Genomic DNA, 25,680 nt, shown 5'->3' with positions numbered 1-25,680 from the left:
TATTTAAAACAATATAAGTACTACTAATACTAGTTACTATAATCTATACAATTTTAATACACTGACAGTGACAATTTTTTAACCATACGAAGATAAAATAATATTGCACCACCCACTGTATATTTTATTCACCCACTATTATGAGGTTTTCACCATACAACATAACATGATTTTTCAAATTTATTCAACTGAAAATTTTTACTATAACTTCTTCAATAATAATTATTTAAATACAGTTATTATTAGGGCTTGGATTTTAAAGCATATTATGCTTATTTTTTTATAAATGAGATAGAAGTCTAATTTGTATACATAAATTTGTTTCGCGTCATTCTGAATCCAAATAAATCAATTTATTTTTATTTATTTTTATGTAAATGTTTATTTTTGCTTTTTTACAATTCTTTCAGTTGTGGATTTTTTATGTTTAATATGCTATTTTAATAAAAAAAAAAATAATTTTTAAGAAATGTAAAACCCAGAATGCGGACTAAATGGTTATATTGGATTGTTATTGTTTTCGTTATCGGCTTGTTTATTAAATATATTCAACGTATAGATTATCGATTTACATATTATAATCTGCAGTACCTATACGGCCAGCATGCCTTTAACAACGATATTGACCATTTCAAAATTTAAGATTTAGTGTTTTAATTTCAAATTTGAAACCTCTTGTATAAATTAGTATGCACCGATCACTTCAGTGGATATAGAGAGTTCGTTTTCTACGTGTAAAAATTAAAAATATTTTGTCGGACAATAAAGTCAATTTCACTACAGCAAATCTAAAAAAAATACATGGTAATTAATTATTTTTTAAATTTAAATTAATTTTTCAAATTTCTTTATTCATTTTTATAACTAATCCATGTTAATTTTTGTTTTTGTTTTTTTAAATAAATATGCTTCTTTTTTGTTAAATATAAATAATAAATAAATATAATAAATAATAATAATAATAAATATTGAAATAATTATTTCTTCTGTTGGATATAAATAAAAAAAAAAAAAAATTAAAGTGCTTCAAAACAGTATATATTATCTTTTATATTTATATTGTATATACTTTTAATAGAATTTATAATAAATTATTAGGACTATAGTTTATATTATTATAGGTAGGTATTAAATATTTGTTTTCGTGCGGCGTTCTTTTATTTTTTCCAATGTATTTTTTTTAATTTTTGTAAATTGATATATTCCAAAAACTTTATCAGATTAATATGTATGTATTTTATACTTAATATTATATAATTTTGTAATAAAATATACATGCATTATAAATAACTAAACACGTATATTGTGATTTAATAATAATTTATTGGAAGGTTCCAAATTAAACTTTAATCAAAATAATTAATAACTTCTAGTTAATAAAGCTTACAAAGGATTCACTTATTTTAAGCTTATGTAATTATGTTGTAATTAAATTTACCCGTTAGCCATTGAAATTGTATAGGTTCACTCATTTTATTACAAATATAATATTGCAGGTTATTTGTATAATTGTATTTAAATAAAGTAGGTATAATACTAATAAAAAAATATAATGGGTATTGGGTTAACAATATACTACACCATGCAGCTCGGAATAAACACGTTGGATGTTTCGTTTAAGTGCTTGTCTATATATAACTGAAAATAGAAGTTCAAAGAAAAACTTCCATTATAGAAAGCGATCAGCAACCGTAAATTATAAATAACCACCATATTATGTGGAACTGAAAATATATACCTACTCGAGTTATTCGTATAAAAAATAAAGGAGTACCTACGTAAGTACGCTACTTGTGCAAACGAGAGATAGTAGATGTAAGATAGATGTAAGATCTATCGTCATTCGTCAAATGACAAAATATTATATAAAATACATTAATAATAATGTTATATTAAATTATAATGTAATGTAGGGCCTGCCCAAGTTGATCAATGCGTGTAACGGTATACTGTGATTCACATTATATATATGCTGTATACATAAGTATATATTAATTCATAATTTATTATTTATAAACCATAGGTAATTGTCAATATATTATTATAATAAGGACACAAATTTATTATGATCTGTTTGACTGTAAAATATTTTTAAAAACACTATAATATGTCATATGATATTGTACAAGTACGATTGGTAATATATTGATACCTATTTATAATTTAAAAAAAATCACAGGCATAGAAATGTAGAATAGGATTGTACCTACACGATGATTATGGTTCAAAAATGACATTGTACCATTTGTATCTATTTACCTTTCCAGTTTTTATAACACGATTCCGTACGTTAGAATTGTATTTTAGTGCGATGTTGCCAATCTTATGAATTTTACAATAATTGTATACAACTAACTAATCAAAATCAACAAGCGGTTCAGAAATGTTAATTGCGGGGACTTAAACTTTTATGCATTCGATAAATTTAAAAGTATATAATAATATTTTCAAAATATGTTAATTCATTTTAAGATATTAACTATTTATATTTTGAATCTATTCACACTGATTTATGGTAAGGTGATATTAGCTCAAAAATTATAACAATTAAGTAATATGGTAGGTATACATTTATATTATATTACCTATTGGCTATTACCTATAATAATTAAATACTAACAATATAATAAATGCAATGTTTTCGGTAAAAATTAAATTAACTTTCAGTAATATAAGTACTAATACATATTAAAAATAGTAAAATGAATGACTTAGGTAAATAGTTTTATAAAAAAACATATCATAAAATATAATACGAAATAAGTTGATACACCGTCTCCACTCAAAATCGTTTTGTAACAAAGATATTGAATTCAAATTTGATATAAATATCCATTACAGTGATTCATTTGACTTCTAATGCACATCAGAGCTGAACCCATTAACCTAACTTTTTAAATGTATAAAAGAAAAAAAAATTTGTTTTACCTAATTGTTAATTATTTTCTGTAGACTATAAAATTTTCTTATAAATATATTAAATAACATATATTATAATATGTAATATTGTAATTATACTAATACCTAAGTACTCGGTATTATTATCATATTAATTATTACAACAATCTTGTATATTATAGAAGTAGTAGGTATTCGCATGAATGCATGATGTATAAAATTATGTAGGTATTTGATATTATTATTTATTTATTTTACGAGTAATATAATATTATTTATTTTTATTTAAATTATTATTGGGTAACTATGGCTATAAAATATGCTTCAAATAATATTATCTATAAACTATAACTATATTGGTTACAAAAACACGCCTGTCAATACAAACATACATTTATTATTCAGATATAGGTACACATACAATACATATAATATTATATTTACGTACATTACGATATTGGATGTTGAATTGAATGAAATACAATATACTTACATATTATAGTAATTTATCTTTGGTTCAAAAAGGTCTTAAAATCCAATAACCAAATAAATAATAATCGTAACAATATTATTCTTTGGTTTATTTAGTTTTTAGGTTAAAGGTAGATATATTGTCGTTCCTAATACAGAATGCAGATGCAACTATTAACCATATAATATATTATATTATATTATACATTTATAGTATAGTTGAATAATGGATAGTTTCCGTATGTAGGTGGGAACTTTATTTTTAAATTTAACTTTCACTTCGACGACGGGTTATTTTACATCATAACAGTTCGTTAAGTTAAATACGGTTTTTTTTTTTTAGGTTATTAGTTTTCCTCAGGCATATCTCATATTATTAATGACAACACAAATGACCTTTTCAAATATTATTTTTGGAAATTATAATCAGTTTATTGATCATAAGAAATTATAATAACGCAGTAATAACCCACTGCAGCGTATGACTTTCGGAGAACCAGCGTACACATTTTATTGAAATAATTTTAATAAAACTAAAATAATAATAATTAATATTATACATTTTACCGAATAAATAAATAATCAAAAACTTACTAATACGTATTTGCAGTACAAAAATGTCTAGAATATTTATGTATTAATAATTTACACCTTACACGTATTTCATTAACATCTATTGAGACACGCTAGGTATGTATAGAATTATTATATACATTATTATTACATTAGTGATTTGGTAAATTTGTATATTACAATACCTATATCATAATATGATGCATACCTACACATTACACATACGTGCGCTCTCATAAGTATCTACTTATAGTTATTTAACGTCTCTTGGGGACTATAGTTAATAAGTGTTGTATATTTTATTTAGGTGTTTAAGTTCTACATAGTATATGCATACAAAATACACAACAATAACTAATAACATAAGCTCGCCCGTCGCCGAAAAGTCTATTAATTATTATACTAGAAGAAATTAAATGTATTCCATTATATTCTATTCAATGTTTATATGAGTTAGGTTTTACGGTGCGTTTCGAAACGAACTAACTCTCCATGTCGGTAATATCAAGCAGCCACTACGTTGCACACTGTTGCAGCGGCTTTCGACCGCGATATGTTTTTATTTAGCACTACACTTATTATGGTGAACCATAAAAAAATAGCGACCGGTATTAAGCTCGCGATAATTCTCGAATTGTTTTATTTTTCATTTTTTTTTTTACTGGAATAGTTTACGCCTCTTTCTATGTCGCGTGACAACTGTGAATAATAATAAAAAATTGTACTATATTATATAGAGACTAGCGCGTGCGAGCGTATTGTGCACTATACACATTTCCTATATTTGTATATATATATAGAACATATAATTACTTTATACGCACGCATAGGTCTTAGATCTTTTGGTCAACACGTATTTTTAATCCAGTGTTTACGCGGTCAACACAATACACAATGTACATTATTTATTAATTATTATAATACGTGACCTCATCGGCATAATAATATAATATAGGATATTTTGTGTGCAATTTTTGCAGCCACAGAGTTCATTATACCGACCGATGTCTGTGCGATATGATATGACATTATGTAATAACTAATTTTTTATAACACAATATTTATGTATTAAAGTAAACGAAAATTCGGAAAAATTCGTTCGAAACGAGTGAAACCTATGTGTGATTCGTATATTATATAATAGTTACCATCGTCGTCAATGAACCAAAAACGATGGACTCGAAACCGTAAAAAAATCAAAATATATCTAATAATATAAACGCAATATTATATATATATATACACAGACACACGGCATAATAAATATTTATGATGCAAGTATACCTATTCGTGCTGTAGTCGTGTGACGATCGTGAAATCCGAGATTTCTATACGGATTTTTTACGACGGAGTAACTTTAATGTAATATACCCACCTACGCAATACATCACGCGTTAAAAGTCGGATCGAAGTGATCGGTAAAGTGCACGTATCGTGTATAGGACATAGGTTCTCGTGTATCCCGAACTTTACGCTGTGATACGGCTTTTGCGGCAGGTCCGAGACGGACGACGATAACCATATTAACCGCCGCGGACCGCGGTACTCACAATTCATATATTATACCTACTTATACCGGATACCAGATATAAAAATAACGCGTACAAAAATAATAATAATAATAATAATAATAAATACCTACTGACGTAATGTTATAACTTGGTCCCCCTAACCGCTGGAGCGTCCTTGGCACGGTAAAAACTCCGCGGCCGATTGAAGGTAGTACACACCAATAATAATTACGTCGACGGCCGTTTTCGGTGGTAGTGGCGGCACATCTATATACGTATAATGTATATATTATATTATTATATACACACGCTATGACATCATCGCACATGCGCGCGCGCGCGTGCCGTAGTTTCGAAGTCTCGTCACAATAATAATACATTGTTGCGGGTTCTCAAGACTCGAGTGTGTCGCGGTCCGCGGTTCAGTCGCGCCCGATACGCCGTCGATCTCCGACGTCTTCGCCGATCTTTTGTCAATAGAGTTCCTGCCGTTTTCTCCACGATCTCCTACGCCCCGTCACGTTCGTCGACCGATTCTATAATATTTTCTCGTCTCACAAAAGACTGTACAGTTGTAGTAGAGGCGTCCCGTTCAAGTCTCCAGACGCGACGATATGGCCAATTACGTTACCTCAAAAGTAAGTGGCGCTTGTTTTATACTTTTGTACCTATATCTAATATACATGTATAATGTATATTGCCATTAATATAGACGTAGGTATATAGATTGCACTCGCACAAACGATTTATACACGACTCGACCATACCTATAATTATTCCTATAATACCTATGCAATACATATTATGTAATATATTATAATGCTATGCGTATTCACATAAAAAAAAAAAAAATAGAATTACAATTCATAATTATTGTTATTATTATAAGCGATATATTTTTTAATTAAATTTTTGGTTGCTGTCGCTCCAATATTTCATCGGGGCTTGTGATAATCGGTTATACTTTATTTTCTATTGATTATAGAGAGGTCATAAGACCCAAAAGTATAATACAATATTCATAATCTACTCTAACTTTACCTACATTCAGTGGCGTGACGTTTTTACTAGGAATTTACCCGCCCCTTCACCGTGTTATTGGATATGTGGATATATCGGAAAGGAGATAGGAGAGAACCCTTTTTCTAGTAATTTGAAGTTTCAGCCAACTATGCAATTATAGATATTTGAAAAATATTAGAAAGACGTTATTTTTTCAGCCTTAGTTTTCGACAACAATTAAAGCACTATTTATAGTAGGTATTCTTAGTAAACGAGAACAAGTATATTAAAACGTTTCGGTTTCTGTTTTCGGCAGATTTTTTATTTTAATCTCTCGTGAAATATATTACACAGCATAATACTTATTGAACTTTTTTAAAAGTGATGATAAAGAAACGTATAATCTAAAAAAATATTAAATAACTTAACTTCCATATTTTGCTGATAATATTTTCTACTCATAAAGTTATGTGACAATGTTATTAACAGGAGGTCTTGTCAAGCTTTTGTCGGTGCTGAAAACAAAGCACGGCTAGGTTACCTATTATTATATATATCTATACTACCTATATAATATTATATATTATCGGATAATCCTAGCCTTTAGGTTTGTATTCTAACGCTTTTTATTATAATCATGGTTAACCGTATAATTTGTATAAATCATAATAATTAGACGGTTACCTTACTAATAGTGATTATAACGATGATAATATTATTTTTCAAGAAACAAGGTTGGTTGATCTTATATAGTGGAGAGCGAAGGGCTTAGCAAAATAAGAAGTAGATTATTTTATATCTTCATCCATCATATGCCAGTCTCTAGTACATTGTATACTTACCTAAATGCGTGTGCATAATATATCAAACAAAGGGTTTAACATCACTGAAATACCGATTATCTTGGTGTTTAACTTTTAGTTTTATTAAATATTGGAGTGAATTTGTTGTTATATATTCAAAAATATTGAATAATATAAGTTTTAAATAGAATCTCATTATTTGTATTTATTGATTATATTATATGTACAATTGTTGTCACTGCTAATGTGACATAATTAATTACATTTTAAAGACTTCGATAAACTTAATAAGCTTTTATTTACTATAAAAACATATGATATCAATATTCAATGTATTCTTAAAAATATTTTGTATAGTATGATTATCGATAGAACATACTAAAATTAAACGATTTAAATATTTGTTTCTCTTGTAAGTAAGTATAATTATAAATCGACAAGGGTGAAGTAGAAAATAAATCATTTTATCACAGATTATAAAACTTAACCTTTATCAAATAATTAAAAGTAATATAGATAATTTTGATAAGTTATTAATAGTTTAAAGTATTCTAATATTTAACTGACGTTAATCTTAAAAAAGAGCTATGTGAAAAAAATATTTCTGGATTTTTGGTACAACAACATATTGTCATAATGTCATCTATTCGTGTTTGCAGTGTGTATAATAATTACCGTAAATGGAATCTTATATTATATAGGTATTTTTATTTTTATAATCTTATGTAGTAGGTAAAGTAATTTAATATTATAGATAAAAATTAGTATCATGTTTAATTGTTTATTAAATAGTACAGTGATTATAGTGGGTAATAGGCGTATTAAAATATATCCGATTACATCACTCGTGTAAACGTACTATATATTATTAATTATGTTGATGAAATTATGTATTCTCAGTAGCCCTTAAAGAGCTGAAATACGCAAGACACCTAAATTAAAGTAATTAAACTTTATACCTAATTTTCTAAAACACAAAGAGCTCTAACTTATAAATTCTAAAAAAAAATATTTTCAATTATTGATTTGATATATATTTTTTCACTTAATAATAGATTTTCTTAGCCGTAGCTAACAGACTTTAGCGTTTAGTCATACTTCACAACAAACATTTATTGTATAATGAGTTTGATATTTTAATAATATATATGATGGATTTCGAATGATGTATAGAAATAAACAATGTGAATAAATGAGCTACAGATGGTTTCAATCGATATTTATATAAATATTAATGCAAACATGATAGTGTTATGGTAATTCACAATATGCTCTATGAGTTTATAGTCTATATTATATATTTATATGCCTATAAAGAACACAGAGATAATTTAATAAATATGTTTATTTCTTATTAACTATTATTTTTTAAATACTAATGTGCAATGTACATTTTGTAATAAAAAAGCGATTTGTACACATCACGTTTTAATAATCATTTACTAGTAAAATGTAGTACTTATTACAAATTGTTCTCTTCAATCGCTAATACACTATTACCAATAGTAAAACAATTTTTTATATTTTATTGTTGGGCTAAAATATTTAATCATTATGATAAATAGGAAATAAAGTAAATAATACCTAATATATTAAATTGGCAATTTTTTAAATTTTTTAAAGTGTACTCCTACCGTGTTTGCATCACCAAATTTTGATGCAAAAGAAGATGCGACTGCTCTGAAAAAGGCTATGAAAGGTTTTGGATGTGATCAAAAAGTCATACTTGATGTGATTGCTAATCGAGGTATTGTGCAACGCATTGAAATTGCAGAGGCTTTCAAGACATTGTATGGAAAGGTAAAAAATAAATTGAATCATAACATTTTATCTTTTAGTTGTTATCATTGTTAAAGCATGTAATATGATTTATTAACATAGTAGGTTATAATATGATGAAAATAATGTTTAGGATCTGAAAAAAGAATTAAAAAACGAACTAAGTGGACACTTCGAGGACACTGTGTTGGCATTGATGACACCACTTCCGGAATTGTACGCAAAGGAGTTACATGACGCTATCTCCGGATTAGGCACCCACGAGGAAGTGCTTGTTGAAATATTATGTACTTTAAGCAATTTTGGTGTAAGAACAGTTGCTGAATGTTACGAAAAACGTAAGTAACCCAACTTCAATAATTGAAAATAGGTACCGTTTGTTTGAAAAAATTATACACCTTATGTGTAATATGTGCCATATATAATGGCATATTTTAGTATTTTCATTGCTATCAATTAATAATTAAGCGTATTTATAGACTTTTATTGTTTAAATATACTAAGTTTAATGACTTTGATGAATTTAAATATTTGTATTTTCCAAGCACTCGAATGACTATTAAAAATCAATTGACATTTGACATTACTCATTTCATTGCAGTTTTGAGAGTAATTATAGTTTTAGTTTTAAATTTCAAGCATAGCGTTTACCTTACGTATTTTTTCCTTTGCTCAATGATAGAAAAATTATTATTACAATATTTTTGTGCATTTAAGAGACATTAATCATTGAGTGTACTTTTCTCACAACCAACACAGACGATTCTTTAAAGAAACATTAATTTTTATTTATCAATAGGCAGCAAATTTAAATATATAAACTTATTTGAATAATTACAAGGAATAGTTCAAAGATACTTGTTTTTGATAAAACCATGATCAGATGATCATATGGAATAAATTAAGCTATACAACTGAAAATATTATAATGTTCTTATTGATTTTAATTCATGATTACATAATGAAACTGGCCGAGTATTGAATGAATAAAAAAATAAAGAAAGAGCCCGTTGACTAACACTTGGTTGAGGTATCCTGTATGTGATTTTTTTTTTTACTAGTTTTGTTTACCTTGTCCAAAGATTATCAGGTCTGTTGTATTTCTAGTTAAAATTTAAATTTTACATTAATTATTTATTAAAGTTGTAAATATATTTACCTAATATTATTTATTTAAAAATAAAAAGAATGATAGTTCATATTAATCTTTATTTGAAATGCTTTTAAGTTTTCATGTTTTTATCATCACATAATTTAAAATTGTATACTTATTTACTTAAATTTAACTTATTGAACTAAAAGTTTAAATTAGTAATATACTTTTATTAATATTAAAGTTCTTCAATATTTACGTTATAAAATAAATCAAAATGAAATTGAATAGGTATTAATTTTATTGTATTAATAAATTATAAACATGAAAATGTATATATATCTTTTCTGTTGCATGGTTACTAATTTTTGACCAAATAGTTATTTCTATGTAGCTATTAGTTTGTGTACCTATATTTTATCCTTGAAGTACAATTATGATGATAAGTACTTTTTTCTTGGTGGGAGTTAGGATATAGCTAACCCGTGGTACTTTCAAAAAGACTTTTTCTTCATAATATATTTCGTTGTTCAAAATATGTTCTTCAAACTTGACCTTCTTGACAAATAGAGTTTAAAATAATAATAATAATAATAATTTTAAAGACTGCTATTAATGTTTTGTGTCAATATTTAAATAATTATTTTTATAACGTCTGATTAACTCGTTAATTAATAGTATGGAATGAAATGAATTCGTTGGTACCATTACTACCATTAGCTAGATAACTTGACACTTATACTAGTTTGTGAAACAGTAAACGAAAATAAAATTCACTACCCCGATTTGTCTAATTTATATTTAAACGCAGTCACTTTTTTTTCGTATTGACTGAATCATATTAATTCGAATGGGTCTATTATAATATTTTTTAAATCACGTTTTTGATTGTTCTCGCGTTTCAACAATCGTTGTTAAATGTTTATCGACCTTTGATGAGTATTTTAAATTCTCAGATATCTAATAATATCATATATAATATATGATTGACGACGACGTCTGTCGTTTTTGGACAGCATAAAATACATATATTATGTCATTCTTTTCGTAATTTAAACGATTCGCTAATATTTCATTAATGAAAATAAAAACTCAAAAACCAGTTGTCTATATAATATGTGTAATATATTTTTAATTTTTTTTGAACGGGCTGCACAAACGCAAGCTATAGGTACCTACATATAAATACATATTGAGTGTAGTATGCACATTATACGACTCTACGTAATAATAATTGATGAAAGTATTATATGACGAGCGGCGTGTCGCGTTTGTTATTTAAGAACCGTAATAAAATTACCGGACATCATTACGAATTTGTACGATATGGTTAGTGGTTACTGCGTCCATTTGAAACTATGAAAATTAACAGAAAGGCCGCTCCTCTACCGCATGGAATACGTCTATATGACTATATCTAATCCATGTGTATACGTCGTGAGTCGTGACTATAAATTGAAAATTTCGTCGACTGTAGTTGTTTACTAATTGTTTGGCATAGCGAGGTAGTAATAAAGTATACAATTATTTTAACATCAGTGTTTAAAATATCATCTGTTGTGTGAGTAGTTTTTAAAATAATATACATTTTTACGTACTTAATTAATATAATATATAGATATATTGTCTGTACAGCCACATTCACAAAATGTAATACTACAGTACAGTATATATATTATTATAGTTTTATGGATATTAGATAAACATCACAATAGTTAAAACACGATTGTATAAAAAATACCTATGAATAATGATAATTTATTATATATATTTATTTTAAACCATAGACAAATATTATATACTATTTTAAAAATAAGAATATTTGCTAGCAATACTTATCTAGACGAACTACATGTCTACATCGCATTGTTCTCATCATTCGACTTCCGTGCGATAGAATCTCGTAATTTTCAGGCGATTGATCCATTTGATCTGTTAAATCCAGTATCCACGTTCTTTGTTTCGTTTATGTACCTATTCGTTCTATTCAATGGCTCAATATTTATATATATATAATCACTGATATATATATGTAGTGACTATTGAACATGTGTTTATTTTATACGGCTAAAATAGAACGAGGAATTTAAAACAGCTATTTCTACACCTTATCACTGTCATTCTTGTAATACCACTGGCATGTTGGAAATTTTAGAATTGGAAAGTAACACCATATATCAGACTTCTGTAGTATAATATTATTTGCAGACTTATTTAAAAATAATCTCAGTAATAAATTATTATCATACGTTGTTTGCGATTTGTGAACTACGTTTAATTACTAATTAAAAATGTTTATTTTAAAACTGCATATATAATTATTAAAATGTATACGAATTCGAAGTATTTTAATAATATTATAATTTTTCTAACATCAGACTTTTATTAACAAATAAAATGTATTATATTTCAGTTTACGGACACAGTCTCGAGAAAGATATTAAAGGTGATACATCGGGCCATTTCAAACGTCTTTGCGTATCCTTAAGTATGGTAAGATATATTAATATATTTATAATACCATAATATTAAGTACCTATATAATATATTATATTATTTTAAATTTTACTTTGTAGTTTGGTTAAATTTAAACAGGTATAGTTTATTAATTAAAAATAGTAAGTACTTATTTTGTATTTATTTTAATAAACTTAACTTAATTTTTTGTTAAAATTGAAAACTTTGTTGGTTTGTAAGTACCTATTCTGTCTAGTATACGTTATACCTATTAAGTCTGCATTAATTGTATACTGTGTAATTGGTACACATGATGTCACAATTGTTAATAACAAATTTAAAATATTGAAGTATAGAAACATAATAATTCAGCAATATTTCCAAAATATATTAAATTAAGATATAATTATTAAGTTTAGTCAAATATCTACTTTGATCGAAGCAGACTACAGATATGCAAAAATATAAACAAAGTAATTATAATTTTATAGATACTTATTTTATGTGCTAGTAGTAAGGAGTTTAGATATGCATAATATGATGTGACGCACTTATAAGCGCTTAAAATGAGTCACAGTTTTTAATGAATGCTTTTTTTTTATATTGACATTGAGTGCAATGTGAAATTCTTGTGGCCACCTATAGTTATTATATGGACTGATATGTAACTGAAAAAATTTTCAGGAGGGGGGTCCAATATGTTTTTAAATATATAGGTACTGAACACTTGTCATATTTACGTTAAAAATATACAATTTGATTGTTATTGTTATTGAAAACATAAGTCGTCATTAAAATATTCAATTTACATAATGGTTAATTATTTAATAATAAAAAAATGTTTCCACTTAAAAAAAATTTCGGAGGGTGAGGGGTCCGGACCCCCGGACCCCCCAGTTACGGCCTTGTCCATATCGGTATATAAGAATTAAATGATTATAAAAAACTTAATCTTTGAAATTATAATTTTTAAGGTTTAAATTCAATACCTAGTTAACTATAGTAAATAACAGCTAATTGTAATGGAATTTACGATAAGAAGAACCCGTGATCACTGTCAGATTTTAGACTAAATAAGTTGTAAACTGCGTATATCTGAGAACTATTGATTACAGCTAGAATAAAAAGATTCATCATTCATCTCTTAATTTTTGCATGTATTATATGTACCTATACTTGGAAAATGTGAGTGACTCACATATGTGACCCAATCTCACGATAACTCGTTTAGTGTGGCTCAAGTTAAAGTACGTTATGTGACATTAATACTTTATAGACATTATAAATACTTACATCAAATACGAAAATTCTTATCAATTTTATTATACCTACCTACAAATAAATTATGTTTTTTTCAAATACTGAATGTATAATTAAATTTTTTAGGGAAACCGTGATGAAACACCTACAGTTGATGAGAATGCAGCGCGTTTAGACGCCGAGGCTTTGTACAATGCAGGAGAAAAAATAAAATGGGGCACAGACGAATCAGAATTCAACAGGATTTTGGTTTCCAAAAGTTACCAGCATTTGAGACGTGTATTTATGGAGTATGAAAAATTAGCTTCTAAGGACTTGGAAGAATCAATCAAAAGCGAATTTTCTGGAGATATTTGCATGGGTTTATTGTCCCTAGGTACAAATAATTTACAGTTTTATTTTTATACGAACATTTTAAAATATTACTAGGACATGAAAATATGAAATATTAATCTATTTTTCATAATTCACTAAAAGTCTAATAGTATATAACACTTACGATACCTATATGACGATTTATATGTCGCGTATTATTAAAATAATCATACGCATTGTATTTTAAGTGAAATGTGTGAAGAGCAAAGTGGACTTTTTCGCTGAGCGATTACATAAGAGTATGGCTGGCTTAGGAACAGACGATAAAACATTGATAAGAATCATAGTGTCCAGATCAGAAATAGACCTTGGAGATATAAAACAAGTGTTCGAAAAGAAGTATGGCAAAACTTTGGAGTCGTGGGTAACTGTAAGTTGTTTATTCTTTACTTATTTTTTTTTAATTTACAGCAATAAATTATTTTAATTAATTAATTATATAATACATTTGACATAATGATTTTTCAGGGAGATACGTCTGGAGACTACAGGAAATTATTGTTAAAAATCATTGCTTAAACGATGATATAATTTTTTTATTCGCGAGTGATTTTTCATTTATACATAAAATTATTATTTTTAAATCATTATATTATTATTGTTATTTAATAATGTTTCACCAATTATTTTATATTATACATTAATTTTAATTTTATAAAAAAATTACGTATAAGAACTAAATTATATTGTGACTTTTTCTAAATGCGTAAACCTATTAAATTTTTATACTTATGGCTTAATTTTACTATACATAGTATACCTATTTATTGTTTAATATTGACTGACCAAAATATATTAATATGGTGTTCAATAAAAGTGTCAGTAATACAGAATTTAAAATTTAAATACTGTACTTAAAATAACAATATTACTTACTGTTTTAAATTTTACTGCTTTAGTGTAAAATTAATTTGCGTATTTTTATTCTATTTTACATTCATTGGATTAACGTACACAGTACCTAAATATAATTAAACTATTTAAACTACGTATATAATAAAAATTAATAGTATCAGTTGTATTATTTTAATCTTTAATAATTTATACTTTATTAGGTGTTAAATATTTAAATATATGTAAACATCGTAAACAGATAAAATTAAGCGTTAATTGTATACTTGTCTTTCGTGATAGAAATTTAAATTTGGAAATCTTCGAAAAGATGCGTAATATAGGTAACTATACATACCTAGATCTTATTATGTATAATATATACTAATAATTAGATATTTAGCACTAAGGACATCGGTTCAATGCCATTATAGTTTTTACAAGTCAGTGAGTATGGAAAACTAATATTTAATAGAATAATACAACAATTATTGAAAATGTATCAATATACTTTTTATATTATTGATATTACGGCAATTAATACAAAATAAAGGTATTATATATATAGTGCATAAATAGTGCATCAATGATAGGAAAAGTGCATTGATTGGTTATAATATTTCAGGTGTATTATTTTAATAAATGCAAAACAGTGTTTGTGTTTTTAAAAACAATTTAGAATTTATTTTAGATTATCCTGTCAGTCCCATGTGGTTGAAAAGTAGAGCTCTTTTTTTGCTTAATATTTATTTATATTTATAAACCGGCATTACAATAAATACCCACAGGGAAAATAAATAATAATTTAGGATAATATAAGTTCTTTTATAAATATTTAATTCTGTTTATAAACACATTAAAAATTTATGTGCAAATGTTTAACATTGCTTATTACTGTTATAAATAATTTATAATTATCTTTATAGTTTATAATCATTTTAAAGATAATTCTTAGCTCTTTAAGAATTAATAAACAGATTACTGCTGTAGTTCGCTACATAACTCAAGCTATAGCGGTTGAGGAACATTGGCAACTGCATTATTGAAATTTATTATGTATAGTAGCATTGATTATAGAATAGTCTATTCTATAATCAATGATAGTAGGTATAGAGTATTATAATATTTTTGTTTATGAAGTGAACATCTATAAACATTTTCTATTTTTGTATTTTTTTCAATTATATATTATTATAATGTATAATATAACAGTAATTACTAATTACTAATTATACAATATTATTTACTAAATAACACTAAAATATACAAAATGGTGTTTTATTTTAATACTTTTAGTTTTTTAAATATTATTTTAGTCATAATTAGGGTTATTTTTTTGCGACTTGACTTCTTATTATTTTTATTATTATTGCTTACTAATTAAATTAATTAAAAAATTATTAAAATTAAATGATTTTAGTTAAAAATTACTATACTTATTATAATACTCCGGTTTCCGGTGGAAAATTGAAAATCCTTGGTGTATTATAGAGGTCAAAAGTAAAAAGTTTCCAAAAAATCGGGAAAAATAACAAAAAAGTGACGGAAATTTTTTATGTAAAACCAGTTTTCAACAAAATCGATTTTTTTATAAGGTTGTTACTTACTGAAGTTGTTACTCAAAAACTAAACACTAAGTACTTGAAATTTTTACCAAATGTTTATATTAGTGTTTTTATGTACGGTTAAATTTTCAAAATATTTTATACTTTATTTTTCCAAACATTATTATTATTATTTACCCAATAGTACCTTTTATAATAATTTAACGAAGATTTTAAGCTGTTCAATTCGTATTGTACTCGTGTTAAACTTTTGGGTTTTATTTTAATAGAATTAATATACTATTTATTATTCAATAACTTTATGAACAAACATTATATTTTTCACAAAACAATTTTACAATGACGAGCAAGTGCACATATTATTATCATTATAATGTCATGTAAGTAATTATGTTATAATTTAATTAATAATGCTAGTATATTATCAGTAATATTATTAAAGAAATGACCATTTATGATTTATCCACCAAACAAGTTAACTAAACGGTTGAAAATAAATGTTGAAGATAAAAATATTTTTTTGAAAGTAATTAATATTTTTTTTCACTCGTGTCTTTGATTAATTGTTCGATGGTATATGCCATATAGGTACCGTTTTTACCCTCAAATTGCTCGGTAACATCGGATTTGAAGGCTAAAGCCTTTTATTAAATAATAATAGAAAAATAATTTTTAAATATAAATTTGTTTTATTTAAATCATTTATAATATTTAAGATGATGGATGTATTTTTTTTGACCTTTTTATTTATGAGATCTGATAGTTTTATATACAAAATATATTAGACTAGAAACCTTAAACGGTAACTGGTAAATTGATAATACTATATTATCTAGTATAGTAATAAATAATAATTTGTATTCGTTGTATCTTATTTTAAATTTTGAATGAATTCGAATAAAACAACTTACTGTATAATAAGAGAAAAATAATATATCTAAGCACTAGTTATTATCAGCGTAGTAATTTGTCATTTTTACTAATTAAATCGATTTTATTTTTTTTTTAATATAATTTTAACAGTCATTTTTTTTTTTTAATATTGCGATATTATTATGAGTTAAATATTTTAAGATAAATTAATTTAAATCGGAACACTTTTTTTCACTTTTCTATCAGCAACACTTCCGACAACATTTGTCCAATGTAATAATAGAATAATGTTTGTATAATTATTGTTAACTGCAATCATGTTTAGGTCTTAACTTTTAAGGATAACTTTTTCCAAGGCGTTTTGTATAGGCAAATTAAGTATGTTTTCGGTGAACTAACATTGATGTTGCCAAACCAACACGAGAATAAGGGGTTGGTCTGTTACATGTTCTATAGAAAATAAAAATTTCCGTTTTTACATCACCTTTTTTTTGTTTTTCTCGATTTTTTTGAAAACTTTTGGAAAATGTTTACTTTTGACCTCTATAATGCACCAAGGATATTCACTTTGCTATCGGAAACCACCCTCGAAGTTTGAAATTGAAGCATTATTTCGATAAGTTATGCTGCACACAGACACAAAAAACAAAAAAACAAACAAAAAACACACATCATTGTAAAATCAATACATTCATCACTTCATTCAGAATCTAAAATTGAATTAATAAGAAACGTAAAAATCCAGAATGCGGACTAAATGCTTATTATTGTTTTCGTTATCGGCTTGTTTATTAAATGATTTAAATGTATAGATTGTCGATCTATCGATAGCCTGCAGTAGTACCTATACGGTTAGTACCTATGCGTTTAACATCGATGTCGACCACTTCAAAATTTAAGATTTAGTGTTGTAATTTTAAACCTCTTGTATGAAATATGCATCGATCTGCATCCTGCGATCCCTTCAGCTAGTGGATGAGTTCGTTTTCTATGTTAAATGTTAAATATTCTGTCAGATAATAGTCAGTTTCACTTTTGCATGTCAAGGGAAATACGAGGTACCTAGTTAATTCTTTTTTAATTTTAAATTAATTTTTAAAAATTTTTTTTCATTTTTATTACTAGTTTATGTTAATTTTTGTCATGATTTTTTTTTTAAATAAATTAACTTCTCTTTTGCTTTTTTAAAATAATCGTGTGATTTTTTAATTGCTTATTATTCTTTAAAATCCGAGCCTTATTAATAAGTAATAACAGTCAAAACATAAAATACTGCGTTTTAACTGGAGGTCCCTATACTTTGGTACGGACCAAGGGCCCACCGGGAAAATCCCGATTTCCCGATATGCCCATCTGCCTCGGGGACAAAGATTTCCACAGGTCTGTTTGCTACCAAATATTTGAGCGCCTATCAATATTTTAAAGAATCTTCGCCTAAACCGCCAATATAGCCTTATTACTTATTTTGATTAATAATTACCTAATGAGTAATGACTATTGAGTTATTTAAGTATTGACTAGTAAACGTTAAGCAAGGTTTATAGATTATACAATATTTAAAAATATTAAATTTTTTTTTATTTAAAAATTTAATTATTAAATATCTATAAACCTTGAACGTTAAGTACATAATTAAAAAAAAAACGAAAATTTAATGTTTATAACTAAGACAGGAGTACGGTTATTATCCCATATGTTTAATATCACAATTTAAAATATTATTGTGATAACGTTATGGTATTGTCACAAACTTGAAAATAGACAAACCACAAGATAACAAAACAAAAATATTTAAATTTTAAATATATTAATGTGTTTGGTTTAAGACTTTAAGTATAATATTGTAGTTTATGTACTATGTAGTATTGTAATTATAATTTTTTCTTTTTAAATTTTTTACTTTGATTATTACTAATTTCGTCGGAAAATTTATGTAGCTCAAAAGAAACTAAACCATTTAGTGTATATAAGTTTAAAAATGGAAGTTTATACAAAAGCCCCGACTGACTACAGAATTGAAAACGTCAATATTTCATCGAGGTAATAATGTAATAATCCTAACTTAACTTAGGACTATTTTAAATTCCACCTGTACTATATTTTACCTGCAATAAACTTCTAGGTACATTTAATTGGTACCTATTAACTTTTGACCTGTAAAATAAACAAATTATTCCAAACTTATTTTGGGATTTTAAGTTGAATGTCATAGATCAGACATATGCTATATTATTTTATACTGCTTAAATGTTTGATTGTTGTGTATAATTATGATAGTAATACATATTTTGTAAAGTTGACTAGGTACTTAACGTTCTGCTCTGATAAAGCATAAAACTAAATTTTCCTAACTATACCTAACCAATAATCATACTGGATAAATTTAGTTTTAATTAAATTATTAAGTATTGTGTACAATGTATACATAATATACATTGTACTATTTGTATAATTGAGCTTACAAATATGGATTATATATTTTTTTTAAAGTATCTGTGGAACTTTAAGAAATACAAAATATCTGTAGAATTTTCATATTATAAAACCAATAGAATTTACTTACACCCAGTAAGTAATTATTAGTTTTAATTATTTTAATGTCTTCTTATAGCAAACAGTAACAGGTTTGAATTCACATACCTACATTCGTATTTTTTTATAAAGTCTTTCTTAAGTGAGGTGTATTAATACTTATATCTGTCTTACATACGTCATACATAGTGAATTTACGTTTAGTAGAATGCATTTTTTGTCGTTAGACTTAACATTACTACTAGTGTGAGTTGAAACAAAACCAAACTTTTATAGTTTTTATGTTAACTTGATTTTTAATTGAGATCTTAAAAATTTTTATAATTTATAAATTTGTTATTTAAAAATTAAAATATTGTACAAAACCAATGTTCAAACATAAATAGTGTTTTTACTTTTACTTTTTACTTTTTACTTTAATAATTGGTCAACTCACTCTAATAATGAAATTAACCACATGGAATTATTTATTCATAATATTGAAGCAGTAAATGCGGGTATGATTTCCTCTTAATCTTAACGGTCATCAATGGAATATCTAATTTTCCCATATTTTTTTTAAACAACATTTTGAAATAATAAGAGATGGTAACTACCTATTTTATTAGAAAAGATTGTTTATAATAAAAAGAAAAACCTACGTAGTTATGTAGGTATTCCTTACTTTAATTGATTCCTGACATTTACTTATACTTATTAACCTAAAATATTATTAAAAAAAAATTTATTATAATAAATAATAATACTAATACTATTATTAACCAATCAAAAGATTAAAAGTTATAATTAATGAACATTTTAAGTTGATGACTTGTTAAATATTTTTTAATCAACAACCTTCAAAATAATATTCTACCAAGTAAACTCAATGTCACGAGTTGTCTGACGTCTGTAAATGTATAATATTATCGTTTTATCATAGACTATTCTTTATACTGTATAGGTAGTATGCTAATATTTTAGAGTAGTTAGACAACCAATATGATTAGCTACTGTGATGTTATCTCAACTAATATTTATATTTTATACACATCTAGAATTAAAGGAAAAAATTGATAATCATTTAATGTCTGCGTGCTTTTACAATGACACATGTTTAAAGAACTATAGAATTGACCAAACTCTAATCTAAAATGAAATAATAATTATTATAATTACAAATATCCATATAAAATTTTTTTTAATCGTGGTGAGACATAAATGATTTCTATTTAGGTATAAGAAACAATTAATGTATATTATACATACTGTAATTTTATCAATATGAGTACAATTTAATACTGTTTATAAATAATTTATTTAATGGTAGTAAAATCTATTTGTTTCTTTTAAATTGATATTAATTGCATATATTTTTATGAATTTATTATGTACCAATCAATATTTAGTGATTTGAAGTGATAAATGTAATTCACTTTAATTCGTAATAGTCCTCATTTCATTCTGAATGTAACTTGAATTATACAAGGTTTCCAATTTTAAAACAAATTTAATTATTATTTTTTTTTCTAATGATCTCATAAATCTTTGTAAGTAAAAGTTTATATTATACTTACAGTATTTACTACAAGCTGTTTACGTGTACAGCACTTTTCCTATATTTCTAATATAAATAAATAATTTTCTTTTCCATAAATCAAAGCATAAAAATAAAAAATAAAACATTAATAGCAAATTTTATTTATTTTTATTAATTATTTTATGTTTTATAATTTTTACATTTATTAATTATAATTTTGTAAAGATGTATCCAACATTTTTCACTTATTAAAAATAATTTACAAAGATAGATAATATAATATATATATTATGAATCTAAATTTAAAATCAATATTTGTATTTATTATACATTGCTTTGTACAGTTGACTTAGTGGTTTTTACAAAAATATTTTTTTTAAACACTGTGATATTAAAAAATTGTTAATCATCTTACACAATTAAAGCTGTTTTTACTGTATTTAAAATGGTTAGTTGTGATTGTTAACATGTTTTTAATTATATGTGTACTAATTTTATAATTATTTCAGTGAAGGATCAAAAATAGAAAAACACATAATTATTGATTTTTCGACTGAAAACAACACTAGTGAAAGTGTCAGAATGTCTGTGATGCAACTCAACAATTTAAAACACAATGTTGCTAATTTATTGAAGCATACCAATCGCCTTAAGACAAAACTTCAACAAAATTAACATTTAATAAATAAATTAAATGTAAAAAAAAAAATAACAATAAAAATAATAGTTAACAATGTGGTATTTTTAAAAAATATAAGGCTGGAATGTTTGTTTGATACTTAAATAGTATGCAATTATTGTTATTATTCTAATATAAATTTAATTTTTATACAGTTATTAAATATACTCAGTGCAAACGTACAAATTATGTTTTCTATATTATATATTAAGTACTTTTTATGGAAATTTGTGGTTTATAAACTAAACACAACTCTTTAAATTTCCAAGTAAGTTTATACCAGAGACCTATTGAAGTCTAAAAATAATGAGAATAAATCAAATACTGTGAAGGTTGACTGAACAACCGATGAGATTTCTTATATAGTTTTCAATTACAAAGTTACTGCTTCACTAAAATTTTAATTTTATAATTACACTTAAAATAGATCCTATTTGTAGTTTTCTTTTTCCTTGGAGTTTTCTTTTTCCATTGACTTTTCGATTTCAAGTGCCAATTTATAGCCCAGCTCAGGCCTCCTGTCACGCCCTTCGACCATTGTTTTTATCTGGAAGAGTTAAAAAAAAATATGATTATTACTCACAGTTACTTATTATGCAGTCCTGTAGATATATTATTACAGTTGTAATGATATCCATTTATCATATATTATATCATACACAATAACTATCCTTAATGAATATTTTTTATAGTCAATTTATATGTTATTGTAATTATTATTCACTAATGTATAATTTAAAGTCTAAGTACAAAATGTCATGATATAATCATTACATATCAAAGTACTATTTACAATTTAAATAATCTATGATCACAATAAACATACTTTGTTCCATAATAACAATTATTATAATAAAAATCAAAACACGATAGTGACGAGAAAAAGTAGCATAAAACGCCCTTCCACTTGCTCATCGTCAGTCAGTCTTCTAGCGTCTTGCATACGTACGCTTTCAGTACGTAAACGTATAAAGGACGTCCATGAAGGCTGTAGTTATTATTTTCACATGTCGCTGTCGTCACCCTCGTAGTTGTGTTTTAACTCAAAGAAGTGTGTTCTATTTTTTCTTTATAATAATCAAATTCTATCTCCTCTTTATTTTTGAAACTCTGTGGATTTTCATCATCAGTGCAGTGCAAAACAAGTACGCATTCATCTTCGTGAAAGGTAAAAAATTATATTATTTACAAGCCCAATCTCTATCTACATTGGCAATTTTTATAAGGTATTTTATATTTACATATATAGTAAGCTAGGTTTATTAGAAGAACAGTTGTGTTCTTCATAGGTAATTTCGTAGTTACTTGTAATAACCTAACCCCTTCCCTATAACGTTATAGCCCCACGTTGGACTCGACTTTGTAATAAAAAATAAGAATGGTATGAAGTTATAGGGAAGGGGGTAACTGTAATTACTAATTAGACCTCCCAGAATGCCTATACCTATAATGTTAGTATACCTATATTTTTTGATTACCTTTTCCTATTAGAGGAAGTATTATTGTCGGGGTCGTGAATTCTATTACAAGTAACTATAAAATTATGAAGAACACAACTGTTCTTCTAAGAAACCTAGTTTATTATATATATAAATATAAAATACCTTATAAAAATCACCAATGTTTACGATTGAATTTTAGAACTAAATTGCCAATGTAGAGAGAGATTGGGCTTGTAAATAATATAACTTTTTACCTTTCGCGAAGATGAATGCGTACTTGTTTTGCACTGCACTGATGATGAAAATCCACAGAGTTTCAAGAGTAAAGAGGAGATAGAATTTGATTATTATTATAAAGAAAAAATAGAACACACTTCTTTGAGTTAAAACACAACTACGAGGGTGACGACATGTGAAAATAATAACTACAGCCTTCATGGACGTCCTTTATACGTTTACGTACTGAAAACGTACGTATGCAAGACGCAAGAAGACTGACTGACGATGAGCAAGTGGATGGGCGTTTTATGCTACTTTTTTTCGTCACTATCGTATTTTGATTTTTATTATAATAATGTTATTATGGAACAAAGTATGTTTATTGCGATCATAGATTATTTAAATTGTAAATAGTATTTTGATATGTAATGATTATATCATGACATTTTGTACTTAGACTTTAAACTATACATTAGTGAATAATAATTACAATAACATATTGACTATAAAAAATATTCATTAAGAATAGTGATTGTGTATGATATAATATATGATACATGGATATCATTACACAGTCGAGTCCGGATGACTCGAAAACCATAATAACTCTAATGTTTCGCTAATCCTTAAAAATGTCTTTACACTAAAATCTTTCAATGTTATTAAAAGTATTCAACTCAAAAATAAACGTTTTAAACTTTTTCTCCCTCCTAAAAATTGAATCATCGAGATTTGTACTCTCGTCGACCAAGATCGGCGATATGCTGTTACCATCGATTATACGTTTTTAACTTGGGAATTTAGTTATTTGCTTTATATTTTACAATATACCTATCATGAAAGGTTAAATCGCACTCAGCTTCAAAAAAGTTTATGTTCGAATTGCATTCTTTCCCGTCATTAAGTGCATAAAACTTATTTATTAACGAATATCAGTTGACGATGATCGAAAGCTTCTGTGAGAGTGATGACCATCGTTGACTTAAGTGATCTAAGAATGAATGTTTAGTGAAGATAGGAATCCATATAAATAGGCAGAACAAACGACCACGGAAAAAATGTAGGTAACGAAAAAGAAACTCCCAAAAAAATGAACATACCTACCCTGGAAATATAAATCCATGCTAGTGCCATTTAATTTTTTTGCGAATCTCTTTGAACATCTCTTAACTTAACTAATATGCTTTGTAACATACATATAAATATTGAAACATACTTTTTCAAAATCTTTATTTGATTTAATAATTTCCATAGCGAGTAAAAATAAAATTCAACTTAAGATTTACTGTACCGTAGGATATGTAGGTAATAACTCAACAGCCAAGTGTAAACTAATGGAGTACTAAGTACTGAAATACCCATTTGAATGGATAAAGTACAGTTTACTTAATTTATGTTGGTTAGTTACAAGGGCGCCCATATAGGGGGGCAAAGGAGGGACATGCCCCCCCTGGAAAATGTTGAAAATCTTAGCATATTGTTTACTGTGATCAACTGAATCTATTTATTTATTTAGATAGAATTTAAAAATTTAATTAAATATAAGATAATCTATAATTTTTTTTTATGAAAAATCAGTTAAATTATTGTAGAAAATCAGGTTATCAGCTTTAAATAACAACATGCTTTTTAGTTTTTATTCTATGGATAATATTATAAATTCTTAAAATATTGTGTATCACCATAAATATGTATACATATATATATTAGTTCGTGGTGTACACCACCATAATTTTTTATTTATGATCATAGATATATGTGTAATTATATATATGCATACAATATAAATTATGTATGT

At 25.8% G+C, this 25,680-nt stretch overlaps 2 protein-coding genes and 1 long non-coding RNA gene across 6 annotated transcripts in view; 2 read left to right on the top strand and 1 right to left on the bottom strand.

The window, feature by feature from the left end:
• Window positions 1-5,827: 5,827 nt before the first annotated feature.
• Window positions 5,828-14,933, top strand: LOC114132699 (annexin B9). The gene is made up of 7 exons (XM_050200992.1): window positions 5,828-6,091; window positions 8,882-9,058; window positions 9,171-9,375; window positions 12,544-12,623; window positions 13,974-14,223; window positions 14,411-14,592; window positions 14,691-14,933. The coding sequence occupies exons 1-7, from the start codon at window positions 6,068-6,070 to the stop codon at window positions 14,739-14,741; spliced, it is 969 nt and encodes a 322-aa protein (XP_050056949.1). The 5' UTR covers window positions 5,828-6,067; the 3' UTR covers window positions 14,742-14,933.
• A 4,306-nt stretch (window positions 14,934-19,239) lies between these two features.
• Window positions 19,240-22,326, top strand: LOC126549735 (uncharacterized). Its single transcript, XR_007603849.1, has 2 exons — window positions 19,240-19,531; window positions 22,052-22,326. It is a non-coding gene; the product is annotated as an uncharacterized LOC126549735 (long non-coding RNA).
• LOC114130746 (nicotinamidase) overlaps window positions 21,688-25,680 on the bottom strand; it is a 31,412-nt gene continuing 27,419 nt past the window's right edge. For all 4 annotated transcript variants that reach the window (XM_050199957.1, XM_050199956.1, XM_050199958.1 and 1 more), the window contains one exon: window positions 21,688-22,768. In XM_050199957.1, the coding sequence (XP_050055914.1) occupies window positions 22,652-22,768 (117 nt within the window). In that variant the 3' untranslated portion in view covers window positions 21,688-22,651. The remainder of the gene's footprint in view (window positions 22,769-25,680) is intronic.

The sequence above is a fragment of the Aphis gossypii genome, chromosome 2, assembly GCF_020184175.1.
Source record: "Aphis gossypii isolate Hap1 chromosome 2, ASM2018417v2, whole genome shotgun sequence".
NCBI classification, from domain to species: domain Eukaryota; kingdom Metazoa; phylum Arthropoda; class Insecta; order Hemiptera; family Aphididae; genus Aphis; species Aphis gossypii.
This window is presented reverse-complemented; position numbering and strand designations above follow the sequence as displayed.